Source organism: Lutjanus erythropterus, chromosome 15 (assembly GCF_056507025.1).
Source record: "Lutjanus erythropterus isolate fLutEry1 chromosome 15, fLutEry1.hap2, whole genome shotgun sequence".
NCBI classification, from domain to species: Eukaryota; Metazoa; Chordata; class Actinopteri; order Lutjaniformes; family Lutjanidae; genus Lutjanus; species Lutjanus erythropterus.
The window spans coordinates 6,440,872-6,456,770 of NC_139331.1; the positions used below are offsets into that span (position 1 = coordinate 6,440,872).

General features: G+C 38.9%; 1 protein-coding gene across 4 annotated transcripts in view; it reads right to left on the reverse strand.

Annotated features, from left to right (window-relative positions):
* Window positions 1-13,603: 13,603 nt before the first annotated feature.
* The window catches only part of cnih3 (cornichon family AMPA receptor auxiliary protein 3), a 123,876-nt gene continuing 121,580 nt past the window's right edge, over window positions 13,604-15,899 (reverse strand). For 2 of the 4 annotated variants that reach the window (XM_084737882.1, XM_084737880.1), the window contains exon 7: window positions 13,605-15,288. Coding sequence is in view for 1 of the 4 variants with exons in the window: in XM_084737881.1 (XP_084594007.1) it covers window positions 15,261-15,288 (28 nt within the window). In the remaining 3 variants the exon portion in view is untranslated. Of the gene's footprint in view, window positions 15,289-15,899 lie in introns of all 4 variants that reach the window. The other 2 variants (XR_014771941.1, XM_084737881.1) reach the window with 2 other exon arrangements.

Here is a 15,899-nt window from a genome sequence, read left to right on the forward strand (position 1 = left end):
AGTGGAATTGGTTTGGTTTGATTTTTATCGATTTTGAGTTTTGAGAATCTCTTTCAAAGAGAGAAGGGAGAGTATACACTTCCTGTGAGAAGACTGCATCCCTTTACATTTACTGTATTGCTGACATGCACACAGTATTGTGCTGTAAAGTTACTGTTGTGTATATTAGACAAGGGCTCAAGTGTGATCTATGCAGTTAAATTTAGACAGGAATTGTTGGGTTTCTTGTAACAGAATCTTTTTCCCAAGATGAATGTTTTCCAGAGACTTAATGTTAAATTATCACTGATGGAGTAGTTGTCAGTGACTCCAAATATTACATGACTGTTGCAGCAAGAGACAGTAAGTGACCTGAAGTATGTCATGTAAGACAGGGGACGTAGGGCATTTGTCACTTATGGTAGTAACTTAAAGTCCTTGTAAGGGAAAAAGAGAGTTTTTCTTTTAAACACATGTCAGAAAATAGTTGCTGAAAACGTGAAAAGACTGAGAACTATGTAGTACTGAAATGTGGAGTCAGACCGTTAATCTGTTTCTGTGTGAAGGACCTGAAATATGGCTCGGTGACGTGCCAGAGCCATGGTCCCCCAACACTATATATAGGCCCCATAAACGACACTACCTCACCTCCCCTTACAGTCAGTTCTGAACGTACCTTCAGCAACTCTCTCAGTCCAAATCAGCCCAGCAGTTCACTTCAGCTCACTTCAGTTCCAACAACCTGACACAGGAAAAAAAAATACCATTCTGTCACGGTCCTCTGGTTCTGCTGGCTCCAACATATCTGGACAGGCCCAATAAAGCTGCTAAACAGAGCATCCGTGTTTCAGGTCGTTTTCAGGTATTGGAAACAACATTTATTGTCAATTGCCGTGCCACTTCTTCTTCCTCTCTCTCAAGACGTACATTATTACAACCTCATCCAGCGTCACCATGTTGTTGTCCAGAACTTTTGACTGTTTTTCTTATCTGAGGTAACTTTTGACTAAACAGCACCTTCTAGATGACTTACTGCTTACCATGCATAAAGGTATGTGGGCAGTGAGGATTACATCACTTGAAAAGGATCTATCTTAGTATGTAAAGGGGACATAAATGAGCCTTAATAACTGTAATGATAAGGGCACTAGGATAGAGCGGATATCCACCTAGGCCAACTGGCCTACCTTACAATGTTAACTAAATGGAAAATCATTGTGTGCGTGCCCCGTGACTCAGATCTGCTTCAAAACTTAATGGGTTCCTCCATGGCCCATGCTACACCCTTCCAACAAGTTTCATGAAAATCAGGCCAGTAGTTTTCCTCTAAGCCTGCTGACAGACAGCACTGAAGACATACTCCTTGGTGGAGGTACATATTGGTTGTAATAAGATGCTTGTACAGACAAAATACACAACTGTTTTTCTAGTGAGGACAGGATGAATTGAGGTGATGTTAGAAAGACAAACAGGCTTTGCATCGTATGTTAGCAAGTTCACATGTGATAGTATCACTTTCTCTTTATTGAGACAAAAGTGTATTGTAAGACTCCTCATTTCTCTCATTGATTAGTAGTAGGAAATTTTCCCAAACTTGGGACGAGCCATGACACTCATTAATGTTGGATCTTAGCCTTACTTTGAACAAAATGAATGCTTAGAACAACAACTGTAGCTGATGTCAATAGACGGGTAGTAAAGTGGCGCTAACATTAATTGTAATGTTAACTCTTTGTCAGTACTAGTTTGGTGTTGCTAAGTTCAGCTTCAGTTTTGACACATTAGCAGAATACTCACTTTTATGTCTGATTATACCCCAGGACTGCTTGGTGATGCTATGTCTCCATATAATTACCCCTTCATTGGATATCAGTTAGTACAACCATATCCAAGTGTCGGTAAACAACCTGTGATTATACCGTACCATGTTTTGCATCCAAATTCTGAACCAGTTGAAACTTCTCTCTTTTTCTGACTGTTTAGATTACAGTTGACTTAGTTATTTTGTAGCATATCATGGTACGGCTGATCCAAGTGGTGACTTTAGCGTGAAACTTAATATGTAGCAGTTAGCATTGATGTTACACCATAACTTGTGGAATAATCTGACATTTTGGGGAGTACATTTTTCACTTTCTTGCGAAGAGTTAGATGAGAAGATTGATGACACTCACATGTTATGAATGGTAAAGAGCTACGGTACAGCCAGCAGCTGGTTAGCTTACCATAGCATAAAGATGGGAAACAGGAGGAAACAGCAAGCCTGGCTCTGTCAAATGGTAATAAAATTTGTTTACCAACACCTGTAAATCTCACCAATTAATTTATTGTACAGATTTGTTAAATTTGTACAATTAACAGTGAACTGTAGAAATGACACATTGTAGTTTTACAAGGGACTGTGACTTTTTCTTGGCTGGCACACTAACTTCATTCCTCTTGGCTGCTGCAGAATCATAATTATCCCATAGGTATCAGAGTGGTATGGATCTGCTCATCTGACTTGGGCTAGGAAAGTAGTCACTTTCCCACCTAATGCATTTTCCAAAATGTCAAACTACACTTGTGAGCTTGACAGTGCATACATCTCTTCTTTTTAAAAATCAGTAACTATATTTGTGATCTAAGAAAGACAGAAAAGAGAAAGAAAGAATATGGTAACCTTTAGTACAATTAGACAGAGTTTAGTCTCAGCAGCTTTTCAGAAATAGTGCTAGATCATTGGTCATTGTGTTGTCACAACAAAATGCAGCATTGTTTCAAAATCGTGAAACTGATGGTAATAGACCATAATTAACTCAGAGTGTGAAGATTAAAAATACCATAGTAACACAAAGAAAAATGTCATGTGGTCAACCCTTGCACCTTGCAAAAATATTATTCACGGTAAAAGCTTTGCCATCTAACACAGCAAAACAGAAAGGTGTTTTGGCACCTTACTTCAGCAAAACAACAACTTCCACTTTTTGCACAGAGTGAAAAACCAAAAAAAGAACATAAGAGGAGTTTGTATTTTTGTCAGATCCTTACTCCTCTCCAGGTACCTGATGGATCATCGGTGACTTTAATGGAAAACTCTGAAAATGGTGTACTCCAGATCCACCACTAACCTCAACACCTATGCTGTAAAACAAATCTGTCCTCACTATCACTCCATACTCAGACATTCTTTAACCCTCGATTTCCTGCTGCATTAAAATGAAAGAAGAGTCATACAAATGGCAGTAAAGGCTGATTCTTCTGTATCACTGGACTCTTTGCCAGAGGCTGTGAAGGTACAAGTGCTCTTTAGAGATGGGTTCATTTGCAGTCTTCTCCAACATTACAATGGAAGACACTATAAACCTCTTCTTCTGATGGCCATATTTCAGTATATTAAACTGTGTATGACGCTTTGGAAAGGTTCAATTAATGTATAACCATAACCTGTTCGATGTAGGAAACATTACCAGGAAAGAAAAAAGTAATGCTTTATTTTGATAGTACAGCAATGTTCAATCAAATATTAACCTAACCAGACTCATTTCAAAACACGACTCTCATTTATTCTTATTTTTTACTTATTGCCAATATAAAGATATTGATTGGTATGGCTTTACCTCAGTGTTAGCAATTCAGGACTATCTTCAAGTGAAACCTCAATACCTACATACCTATATCTTTATTTTGTATCTATATTTGGATTTTCACCGGAGGTTGCCAATAGGGGAGGTGGTTTTTGAATTTTAAAGGTGCAGTATGTAAGAATTTGAAGCAATTTACATGTATTTACCACTTTGTTTTTGCCAACGTGTGAACAGATTGCAACGCAAATTAAAAAATGAGACCCTCCCCAATTTTTTCCATTGCCTGTGGAGCATTTCTACATAAAGGACTCAGGAAAAAACAATCAGGGAAAAGCCAAAGGATGTGAGGCTTATGTGCATACCCAAGTGCCTTCTCTGTCCTTTACCTATACCATCAACAATGTGAGACAATAGCTTATGCTAGCTTAGAAATAGAGTCCACTAACATCAACAAAAGACCGAACACGAAGTCCAAAGTCAAAGCTAACATTACTGCAAAGCATGTGAATTCTATTGCAATATTGTGGTTTTAGCTGGCTAATCTTCACTTACTTGCTAACACAGCCAGCTAGCTTGACAGCTAGCTAACATAGTAAAATACTGCTTGCCATTTGCTGGTTGGTTTGTTGGTTGGCATTGACGGGCGGCTCGCTGGGTTATAACTGGCTGGCTAACCTTACCTTGCTCACTTGCTAATGTAACATTAGCTAAATGTTATCTGAGTGGATCTTAGTTGCCTAGCTTTCCAAATTACTTCGCCAGTTAATGTGATCCATGACAATAATTTAATATGACAAATGATGTAGAGTTTAACCATCAATAAATATAATGATACAAAGCAATAGTGTATAACTGACAACTGCTCTCAGCCAAAAGCAATGCAAAGCAGGGGTGGCCAGCTGGCTAAATTTAAGCTAAGGTGGGTCTGGCACTGATTGCTTCATTGTGTTGGCTGATTGGGTGATTTGCAAGCAGCAAGCTAGCTATTAACATGGAGCCAGTTATCCAAATACAGGAACTTACAAATAGTAACATTCTTTTAAATATAATCGGAATTTATTTTCCAGCATGCAGTGTGCTTTTTAAATGTTCAGTCTTGTGTTTGTTATGTCACTGTCTCCGCTGATGCCTGGGATGCTGACAGCAGAAGCCTCCAGTCTAATTAATAACAATGTCATGCCTGTTTACAGTGATATGATCCAATTTTGCTTTTGGTAGTTAAGTACTCAATAGGTAGCATAGAAACATGGAAATTATTTCTGAAGAAGGCTCATCTCGTCAACATGGGGAAAATAATTTGGCTGCCATTACCAAGGCAGGCAGTAAAAACAGTGAGTGATATTTAGAGCTGGGTGGATTCCAGGAGTTCCAGATTATAATGGGAAACACCTGCTGCAGCTTGCCATAGTGCCCATTTTCCTACCTCGTTTTTGGCAACTAGATCAAATGTGTTGTGAAAGGATTCATAATGAGCTCTCTCCTCTAGTATTATATCCTAATCAATCCAATCTTTAATAACTATGCATCTGGAAGACAGAATTTGATTAGAAAGTAGATCTCTAAGAGTGAGTTGAATATATTACCAGAGAGCTTACTTTATATAAGAACACAGATTTACTAGGATTTGTCATTAGTCTTTTGTGGATGGGGATCTTTGGTTTTACATGGAGTCAGATTATACTGTAAATCATATTATTTATGTTTAAAAGCAATGTTTAAATTTATAGTTAAACCAAGGTAGCACAACGCACATCCCACTCAGTTTGACTGATGCTGTCTTGAGGCTTATTGCATTTACTGTGCAGATGTTGGACAAGATCTTCTTGGAAAACAAACTTTGACACATAGGAGGTGAAGCACTTTTCATTTTTGGCAGCTGTAGCAGCAGTTTGTTTAGATTGACAGAGAAAGAAATGTAGTTAGCATGAAAAGTTATAATAATATGTAATGAGCAATATAATAAGGAATGGCCACCTGTTGAACTCATATACCAAACAAATATGGGCAGCATAGCAGCAGAGTAACCACTTACTGCTGCTAACTGTAACTGCCATTAGCTAGTTAGCTTAGTTACGTGTGCAGCTAGTGGTCCTATTACCCCTAATTTCCAGCTGCGCCGTGGCACTCGGGCCACTTTGCCGCCATTCTAGACAATGCTTGTGTTTCCACCAGAAGCGCCGTAGCGCATTTCAGACGCTTCCCAGAAGTGGCTCAGCGCGCCACTCCACGGAGAATACACGCCAAGTCTATTTTTGATAGATGCCATGGCAATTACCACGGGGCAGGTTGAACGGGTAGGAAGTCAGGCACGGAAAAGGCAGGGAGAATCTGGTTAATTTTCAAAATAAAAAACCCTGTGCAGACTCACAATCATAAAGACAGACAGAAATGACGGAACAAAACTGCGGTGCACATGCAATATCACAAAGCCGCATCTGGTGGAAATCCCCGGTTAGCCTTCTTGAGTCTGCCTGGACTGGGAGCATGGAGAACTGTGGGAGTGTTGGTGTTTACACTACTTGCACAGGAGATATGGACTGCTGGAGGTAGTAGTTGCAGAGCTGGGCCTATTTTTCTTTGAGGTGGAGGTTTTCAGTCTTGGGGTGGAGTTGGTCCAGCAAGGAGTGGCACCCACAATAGGTGCCAGACCAGGACCAAACACAGCCTCCAAGACCTATGGAGGCCAGTTTGACAACAGGGAATACTGTACCGAGGTTATTTACAGTGACTCTAACCAGGACTCTGACTTAAGGCACAATGAGGTCATGGCAAACAGAGGTAGGAACAGAGGTTCTGCATCAGCAGCTGGGAAAAACAGCGTATAGAGCTAGAATATTTTCACTTCTAACATGGTGACTTCAGGGTTTATTTCAACCAAACCAGAGATGATGATTGTTGGAACAGTGGAAAGACTAACCAAGATGGTTTGGCGAGTTTTATTTGCTCCTTTATTTTTTCCTTTTGCTTTACGATGTGTTGTCAAGCAATTAAGCTAGCCTTCCAAAAGAGAAGAGTGAGAGAGAAACTTTCATTCAGGAAGTGTACAGTTGTATTTTTCTGTTTAATAAGGAAAATAGATGTAAGAATATTTACTTTTTGACAGTTTGTGAGTTTATTTTGTTTATTTCTTAGACTAAAAAGCTAAAAGAGCTTGTGAAACATAGCAAACTCACCACTTACATACTTCCTCCAGCTGAAACTACAGGGGGAGGCCTGAGCTATACTATTAGACTGTTGCCTCTCTAAGCAGTGTTATAAGACAGGACAGGCCAGGGCTAACTGGTTAGCATGCTAACTTAAGTGATATTCTTCAAAACAATACACATACATAAAAGTCAAAACTATTTTTTTTTCTCATTCTCTTGATAATTTAAGTTACATTTTTGAATATTTTAAACTAAAATCTTTACATATGGCACCTTTAAAGATTGTGTCCAATTAATACAAAATGATTGCAGAACCTTACAAGATAAGAAGAGAGACTGAGAGAGTGCGGGGGAGTGGGGGGCAAAAAAAAAGGCAAAACGGAAATGGAAAAAGGTAAATATAGAAATAGAAAGTGAGAAAAAGGGAACTAGAGAAGGGGGAGTGAGTGGGATGTGCAAACACTGAGCGAGTGTATATACAGTGAAGAAATTATCTGTGTCTATATTGGTTCAGTTAATAACTTTTCTCCTAATACATTCTCAAACTTCACGATTGACAGCCTTTTAAAACAGGACCTGTACTGTCATCAGTGGACTTTTGAACTGTTGGTACAAAACCCAGACAACCAGACGGTGAAACCCCCATCCTCTCACCAGTGGTGTTGTGGGTAATGCAGTTTGACAGGACGGCCATCTGAAGCACACAGGGCTTTGACAGACTGCCCATCCAGCTCTGCAGGACAGCACAACCACACGTGTCAAAGCCCATAATGCTTAGCTGCGTGCGCCACCCCCACCACCCTCCACCCTCCCTCACACCTCTCTCTCTCTCTCTCTCTCTCTCTCTCTTTCTCTCTCTCTCTCTCTCTCTCTCTCCTGCTCTGTGTCTGAGGATAAAAGGATCACAGCAAAAGAAGGTGAGGGACTTGCAGTGAAGGCAAAAAAATAGTGGGGGACAGAAGTTCTGGAGATAAGGTGAAAAGCAGGCATCCAGCACCCTGGGAAGTGTTCGGATGGCATTAGAGCTGAGAGGTGTTTTGGGGACAAAGTGGCTGAGTCAGTGAACGGGATTCAAAGAACAAAAAAAGCTGACTCACTCACACTCTTATAAACAAAAGCCAGGCACTAGTCCTAATGTTGTTTTAGTGCAACACAGGGAGAAGCGCCTGCCTGGAGACACTTAACCTAATCATATAACAAGCTGTGTTGTCTTCAAATTAGTTGGACAATGTTGGAACCTCTTCAGAAAGTTTATTTCAAGTCTTTTAACATTTAATAAGTAACAGTAATAACAATCCTTTTAGACTATTTAGAATAGTTGACATGACCACAATTTTGACTTGTTGCAGTTACTCACTAGTAAAAAAGTCAGTTGTTGATATCAAGAATGCAATTCTTACTGGTGGCAGCGTTTATTGTAGATATCTACCATTGTTCTTACATTACAAAATGAAATTATTGATATGTGGCTTTGATTTGTAAGAGTGCAATTTCAGATTTTCAGAAATCTAAACATTTAACCGGGATGTTATTGAGACGCAAGCAGAGCTGCAACCACATCATAGTTTTGCATGTCACAAGTCTCAGTTCTGTGCACTCTAATATGTAACATTTCCATATCTAACAACGGCAGACATTTTATATGTTTTGTCGAGTTACGTACTTACATTACCTGTAAGGTTTCCAACAATGTTTAATTACAGAGAAATCCAGAATTTACTCAGGGTAATGGTGTGTTTCCTGATAACTGTTGCTAGCTAGTTGCTATTAATTCCAGAAAAACACAGGAAATGTTGGAGATGTCAAAGAGTGAGGAAGGAAGTTGGCAACATGACTAAACATAACGTGAATAAAAATTTAATATGGTACCTTCCCCATGAACATGACTTCTGCCTGAGTAATGTGTTTTGTTGTTTAAACCAAACTATGTCTTTTGTTATTGTTTTAATGTAAGAGAGACCCCTATTTCAAGACAGGCAAGTCCCAAGTCAAGTCCCAAGCCCTAAACTTTGAGTTTTGAATCAGAAAATCAGAAAAAGTCATAATGCATTCTTCTCCAAACGCAATACCATTTTAACAACACGCCCTCACTGTACCATTTTTTGGGCAAGTTAAAATTTTGAACAAAATTGGAAGTTGTTGCTTCTCTTTCTATAATTTTTGACCAGCACCTTTTGTATACTGGAATTTAATTTTTTGTTGACCGTCTTGTCGTTTTTGTGTGTGAACAAAATTATCTTTGGCATAATTGTTTCCAAGAGTTGATTTGCTGAGAATGAATAGAGTTTATGTTCTTGACCAAGGGAATAAAGGGGAAATGAACTGATCTGTGGACACTTTTTACATAACATACCCTTTAATCTTTGAGCTTGGAGGAAGGTATCAAGTATTTTCAAGTCAAAAGGCTCAAGTCCAAGTGAAGTCTGGAGCCACTGCTGTTAATGTCCAGCCGACTTCAAGTTGAGTCTAAAGTCACCAAATTCAAAGTCATGTGACTCTAGTCCACACCCCTGCAAGCAAGTGCTTGTCACCAAGGTTTGCACTGACTGCTGGTGTTCACTACAACTTTGTGTTTGCAACAAGCAATTTTTTGTTTTCAGTGAAGGTGGGAACAAGTAATTGTTTTGCAGGTCACAAGTAAGTCTCAAGTCCTTGCACTCCAGCCCCAAGTCAAGACAGGCTGTGTCCTGTGTCATGTCCCAAGACCAAAACTTCCTGTTTCAAGTCCTAGACAATTTATAATGTAACAGTGAGTTTCCAGCCTCACTGATCTGGGAAAAAAGTTACTTAGCTTTTATGTTACTGTTAGCGAAGCTTTAGCTCGCTAACTATGTTAGTATTTGCTGTAACTTTTGCAAGAGCCAGCACGCCTGCAACATGTCATCATGGTGTTTCTCTACTGTTGTTTTAAAAAGTTGGACTTCTCATTTCAGCAACAGTTTGATTTGTTTGGCTGAACCCAGAAAGAGGGTCTAAAAAGCTGAGACATCTTTGACTTTTGTTTGGATGAAAACCTGCAGCAAAACCTGCAGCCTTTGTGTCACATGGTAAAAAGCCAGTGACCTATAGATAACTGCCACTCTCCTGCGTCCCATGTCACTCCAAAAGGTGACTCACTGTCCCGTGTGCACGGTTTGGAAAACTATGTGTTTGAACTCAACATGAATCACAGAACCTATTTCAGCAGGGCCTTCTTTGCAGAGTGGAAGTACCAATATGCATCAGTGAGCTTCAGTCCCATGCAGAGCGAGATTCAAATTGGCTCCCTCGCTGTGAAAAGTTGGAGAAACAGAGTTTTACAGACAAACCTCGGGTTCCAGACGGCTGAGCACAGTGTGCCAGAGCCGCAGGACAAGAGCTCAGTGTCATTTCACAGCTTTAAGAGGAGGGCTGGATGCTGGCGAGGATTTGGGGAAGAGAACAGAAACAGAGGGAGGTGAGAGGAGGAGGTACGGGAGGGGGGATAATCCAAATACATCACTGCCAGGCTGCACACACACACACACACACACACACACACACACACACACACACACACACACACACAATGAGGGGCCAAAAGGTCAGCAGTGTGTGTCTGGTTTAATTATGGTGAAATATATGGCAGCGATGTGGACGGCACCCAGGTGCGTACTGGGAAGACAGGCTGTCACCAATCTGTCAGTGATGGTCTACCACGGCTTGGACACACTCTCACTCACCTGCACACACACACACAGACTGTCTTTCACAGTCACACACAGAGTCAGATTAAAACTATTCAGTCTCTCTTTACAGACAGTGTTCAGTCTTGTGTTACATTACAGTAATGCAACAGTATTATTAATCCAGAGCTACTATATAACACCGACAGATACCACGTAGGTTATTGATTACTTATTCTTTTGATACTTTATTTACGGTATAATAAATTCTAAATAATTTAAAAGGAGTAGGGGCGGGTGTAAGGGAAAAAAATTAAAGGAAGAATATTTTTTTTCTTCTTTAAGAGAATAAAGTAAAAAAGTTGAGAATCATAACAACAATCTTTTGAGCATAAAGTCCAAATGTTGAGAATAAAGTCTGAACATAGACATTAAAAACTTTGACTTTATTCTTGATATTTCTTCTTTATTCTTGACATTTCGACTTAACTGTTCTCAAGATGGATTTCAATTTTGTTCTCAATGTAGTATTATCATTTCTATTTTCATCACTTCAACTTTGTTCTTAGCATTTCAACTTCATTCTCAACCTTTTGAGTTTATTCTCAACATTTTTTCTTCATCCCCGACTTTTCAGCTTTATTCTCAACATTCCAACTTTTTTCTCGACATTTTAACTTTATGCTTTACAGGGTATTTCAACTTTATTGTTGAGCTGACATTTTTGACTTTATTCTCAACATTGTAACTTTATTCTGAATGTGTTATTTCAGCTTCACCGTTGAACTTTCAAATTAATCTTTAACATTTTGACTCTTTGCTCTACATGATATCCCACATTTATTTTCAACATAGTTTCAACTTTATTTTTTCTATTTCCGCGTTATTCAAAACATTTCAACATTATTCTCAACATTTTGACTTTATTCAAGACACTTTCTCCATTTTCTTGACATGGGATTGCAACTTTATTTTAGATATGGTATATTTGACTTTATTCTCAACATTTCAACTTTATTTTCATATTGCAAGATAAAACAAAAACTTCCTCTTCTGATTTATTTTTTTCTTATGCTTGTCACTAATACTGTAAATTCAAGCTTATTCTCAACATTTAACTTCAATTTCAGAATTAAAAAAAGAAATCCTTACTTACTAACTAATACTTCATTGTAAATAATATAATAAAGGGCTTTTTTATGCAGAACTTTTCCTCATGATGGAGTATTAATATATTTTATTATTAATCTATTCAATTAAAGCTGCACCACTCAATATTCTTACATTAACAATGGATCAGATGACCATGTATAATGTGATGTAATGTGTGTGGTTTGCTCATAGTGATAAACCTACAGAGAATTATTGTCTGACTCCCAAAAGTTTCCTTTCACTCGCAATTTATTTATTGTTTGGGTTTTAAAGTTTTGGTTCCATCTTTGGTCTCATCAGTATCATTTTTTGCTGCTGCATATAGCTATTTAATGAAAAGCATCACTGAAAAACCGACTGTACGTTATTTGCTCAGCATGCAACAGCAGACAGACACAGTTAACGGCTAACTGGTGAACAAAGTGGAGAATTTAGCTTCTGAAAAGCCAGATATTTTCTTCAGGAGTTGGTGGAGACCAAAACAAAGCTAAAAGGAGAGTTATTACTGGATTTGTATTCATCAGGTGGACTGAAACATGACTCTAAAAAAGAATGATAATGTTGCTCAGTGCTGCTGTTTGCTAACATGTTAGCATCAGATGGAAGCCTGTTGTGTTTCCCCAGAGAGACTGAAAATTAATTAATGCAGGTTTAAAGGTATAATCTTCATTCAGATGCCAAAAAAACCCTAGACCTATCTTACATATGTTGAGTTGTGTATTTACATTATCAGTGTTTCCAACAAAGCTTATTTTATTCAGGTGTTTTATTTGGTCACCTGTCAGTGGCATCATATCCCCTTCACCCCTTCTAATTTGTATAAGCAGGACACCACCAGATGATCAGAGAGTGAGGAAGGAAGTCAGCGAAGGTGACGAAACGTAACGGAAATTTAAATTTAATATTACCTTGTTCCTGGACCTGGACATCTGCCTGCGTCAAATAGGCTTTCATCCGCAATTACTGGTATTGTTTTGATGTGAGAGACCCCTAGTGGCAGAAATGACATAAAGTGCATATAAGGAAAAGATTTGGACTGCGTCTACGTAACATCTGTGTACTACTTTGATGCATATTAATGTGATAAACTTTGGTTTGTAAGACACAGCGAAAAAGAGACTACAATGAGCATCACGTAAATTTGGTTAGTAAGATTTTTGACATACAAATGTAAAATACTGTAACATCATATATTTTGTGTGCATACAGGCAGGGACATCTTTACAAGACTCAAATTATATTAATGAAATGTTTGGTCAATATCCTGCACAAACAGCTCAGACCATGTGGACATGAAATTAAATTTGTAGTTTTATTTTTAATGACAGAAATCATCTGTAAGTAGGCTCTACTTTCATGATGGTACATGATGCACAGTGCAGCTTTGATTTGTGATACTAACTGTCATGGAGCGCAGTGCAAATGGGCTCTAAGTGTTTCCAGGATTTGAGCTTGTGTACCCACCTGCTCAGAGAGGTTTGCACAGCAGCAGGTGTTCTCCTGTTTGGTGTTGTGTTTATTTTTCCAACTGAAATGCAGAAATCCGTCCTGTCCAAAAGACTGAACTGAACTTAAGAAAGTTTGTTTCTGGGCCGACTTAAATTGTTAAGTTGACTGAATTTGAATTCGAAAAGAGAAGTACAAGGAACAAGTAAACAGTTTTAAGTCAAAGTTGAATCTAATTCAGTTGCACTGGAGAGAACGTGTTCATTCAGCTTAAAATATTAAGTTGAACCAACAATTTCCTTTCCCTCAGGAGAGTTTAAACTCACTCAATGCATGCTGGGAAGTCAGCTAAATATGCTGATCATGTTTCTTTAGAAACCTAATGAATTGATTGAACTTTGTACAGTACATTCTATCAACTCATCATTTAAAGACTTAAACTTACAGGAACTAATGTTGGTAATGTTCTGAAGTGTTCTGAAAAAAACTAGAAATTTTAAGTTTAGATAACTTGAATAAATCAAATTTGTTAAGTTTATGAGAAAAGATTGCTTGATTCTAATAACTTCCTGATTTTGTGTGTTTAGTGTTTAAACATTAGCAGCTGAATCTACCCCCACTTCCTTCCTTAAGTATATGATGAGTAGAATTATGTGTCTATAAATATGAACACCAGATCTTTGATTTTAAAATACTTTATTTCATAAACAATATCTAAATTCAACTTGGTCGGTCACATACACAGTAAGGATAGAAAATGCTTGAATTAGAATAAGAGAAAACAACAAGGATCGGGCATTCCTATCTGCTCCTTGAGTAGCCGCTTACGAAGTGAGCTCATCGTGTGAAGATCTTAAGAGTGGCCTGGTGCTTAGAAAACTGTGCTACACATGGAAGATGCAGGTACAAGTACCTGCTGATGTGTCTGCGAGCCAGACGCTGGATTCATTCCAGCTGCAGGGATGACGACCTGGAACTGTGCCTGACCTTTGACCTCAATATTCTCAAACTGCTCAGACACTTTCTCGTATATCGTTTCCACCATCTTGCTACAGTTGCTTTTAGTCAAATCAGACAGAAAGACAGATTACTGCTTGGCACCTTTCCACATCTTCTGCTTTATTCACCACTCAAATCTGTCTTATCATGGTGTGGTTACACTGGAAAATAAGATTTCCTTTAAAATAGAGCATGAATGCAAGCCATCAGTATCTCACAAATAGACAAATAAATCAATTTAAATACTGAAAAGACAACATTTTGGTCCGTGGTGGAAATCGAGCTAGAAAAGATTCACATTGTCTCCCTCTCTTTAAATAGGGCTGGATAATAGTAATACTTTTCATGTTGGAAGACCTTCACCTGTGTGGCTAGACTATCATAAATGATCTCTAATATAATATAGCCAAATATTGCGAATATTGTGCAAGACACTATTTGTGCAAAGAATGTGTGCTCCTCTACTATAAAAGCTTGGACAGGTGTCAGTTTTTAGAGTTTTTAGAAAAGATTCCCACAATAGAACGACACTAGGACAACACTAAGAAGGCATTTGCTGTATAGAATACCGTTTGCTGTAATCGTAATTCAATTAGAAATGCCTTTTTGTTAAAGAATACACCAAAATGCACACGTCACAAAAGCCATTCACGTAATGTTAGAAAGAAAAACCCACAGGCCATGGACTTTATGTGCCGTCCGCGGGGGGGAAATATCAAGAACTGGCTGCTCTGGTGTTTCCCCCAGAAGCTTTCTCTTTTCTGTACAGTGTGATCTGTCCATCCCGCTCGTCCGTCTGTCCCTCGTTTTTTCGGACTCACCGGTGAAGCTACGGTCGGCGAGGCGTCAAGGGGGAATGACTGAGGGTCGGTGAGCTGTGCTTCACCATGCTGTGCCTGAGACAAACTGTGCAAACGCTACTGTGCTCTTCGTCCTCTGGGCTACCGGTGCTGCTACCGTACAGTAAGTACGTCACTGCTCCAGAAGAGGCTGTGGATGTGTGTGTTTATATGTGTGTGTGTGTGGTACAAACGTTGGCCAGGCAGTGATTAACTCAGGTCTCTCGATGACCGGTCGAACTGTAAACAGGAGTCTTTCGTCTTTTATTTACAGTCAAGCATAAAATATGTCCGTCCTTCTTAAGGGGGACGAAGCAGAAAAGAAGCTTCGACCTCCGTCCAGTTCATCGTTTGGCTTCACAGCAAGAAAAGTTTTCCTCGCTCGTCTTTGCTTTTAAATTTCCTGTCTCTCAATTCAAGTCCGAGACAACGGCAGTCTGTGTATCCAGAGGTTTGTTTGTTTCTCTCCAGTCGCTGATATATCAGTTGTTATGAGGTAACCAAGGAGTAGATCATACTGAAACACAAGAAGAAGAAACAGCAAATAGGAAGCCAGTCAACACTTGTCTGATTGGAAAAGCAGGCAGGAGGTGACAAAGTGAAAATTACATAACAATTCACATCATCTATCGGCCTGTTTGAAGCATTCAGATAAAGTCCTCACTGCGTGTGTGTTTGCGTGTATGTGTGTGTGTTCAAACATTTCATTGATCCATAGTTAGTTTTCCTGCTGATTCATCTCATTACTGCTGTCTCAACTGCCTGCAGATTTCGCGGGGAGTCTGTTTGTGTACTTGAAAGATGGAAACTCAGAGGTGGACTTGTTTATTTTAGTTGCTGACAGCAGACTTTTATATTTGATGTCCCTTTGAAGCTTCTCTGTCATGATCTACATTATTCAGATTAATGCTGTGTTCACACGTACTGTTTGTACTGTTGGTTGAATTATGCTTCTCCATCAAGGTGCTGTGGTGTTTGTGCAAATACCTTCTAAGACTAACCTGATACCAAGTGTAGCAGCTTAGTTTTGGAAGCATTTTGCAAAACAACAGTGGAATTAAGGACATAAGAATATCTGGATACACTTTGAATACCACAGTACTATGTTTTGTGATAACATATCAATTC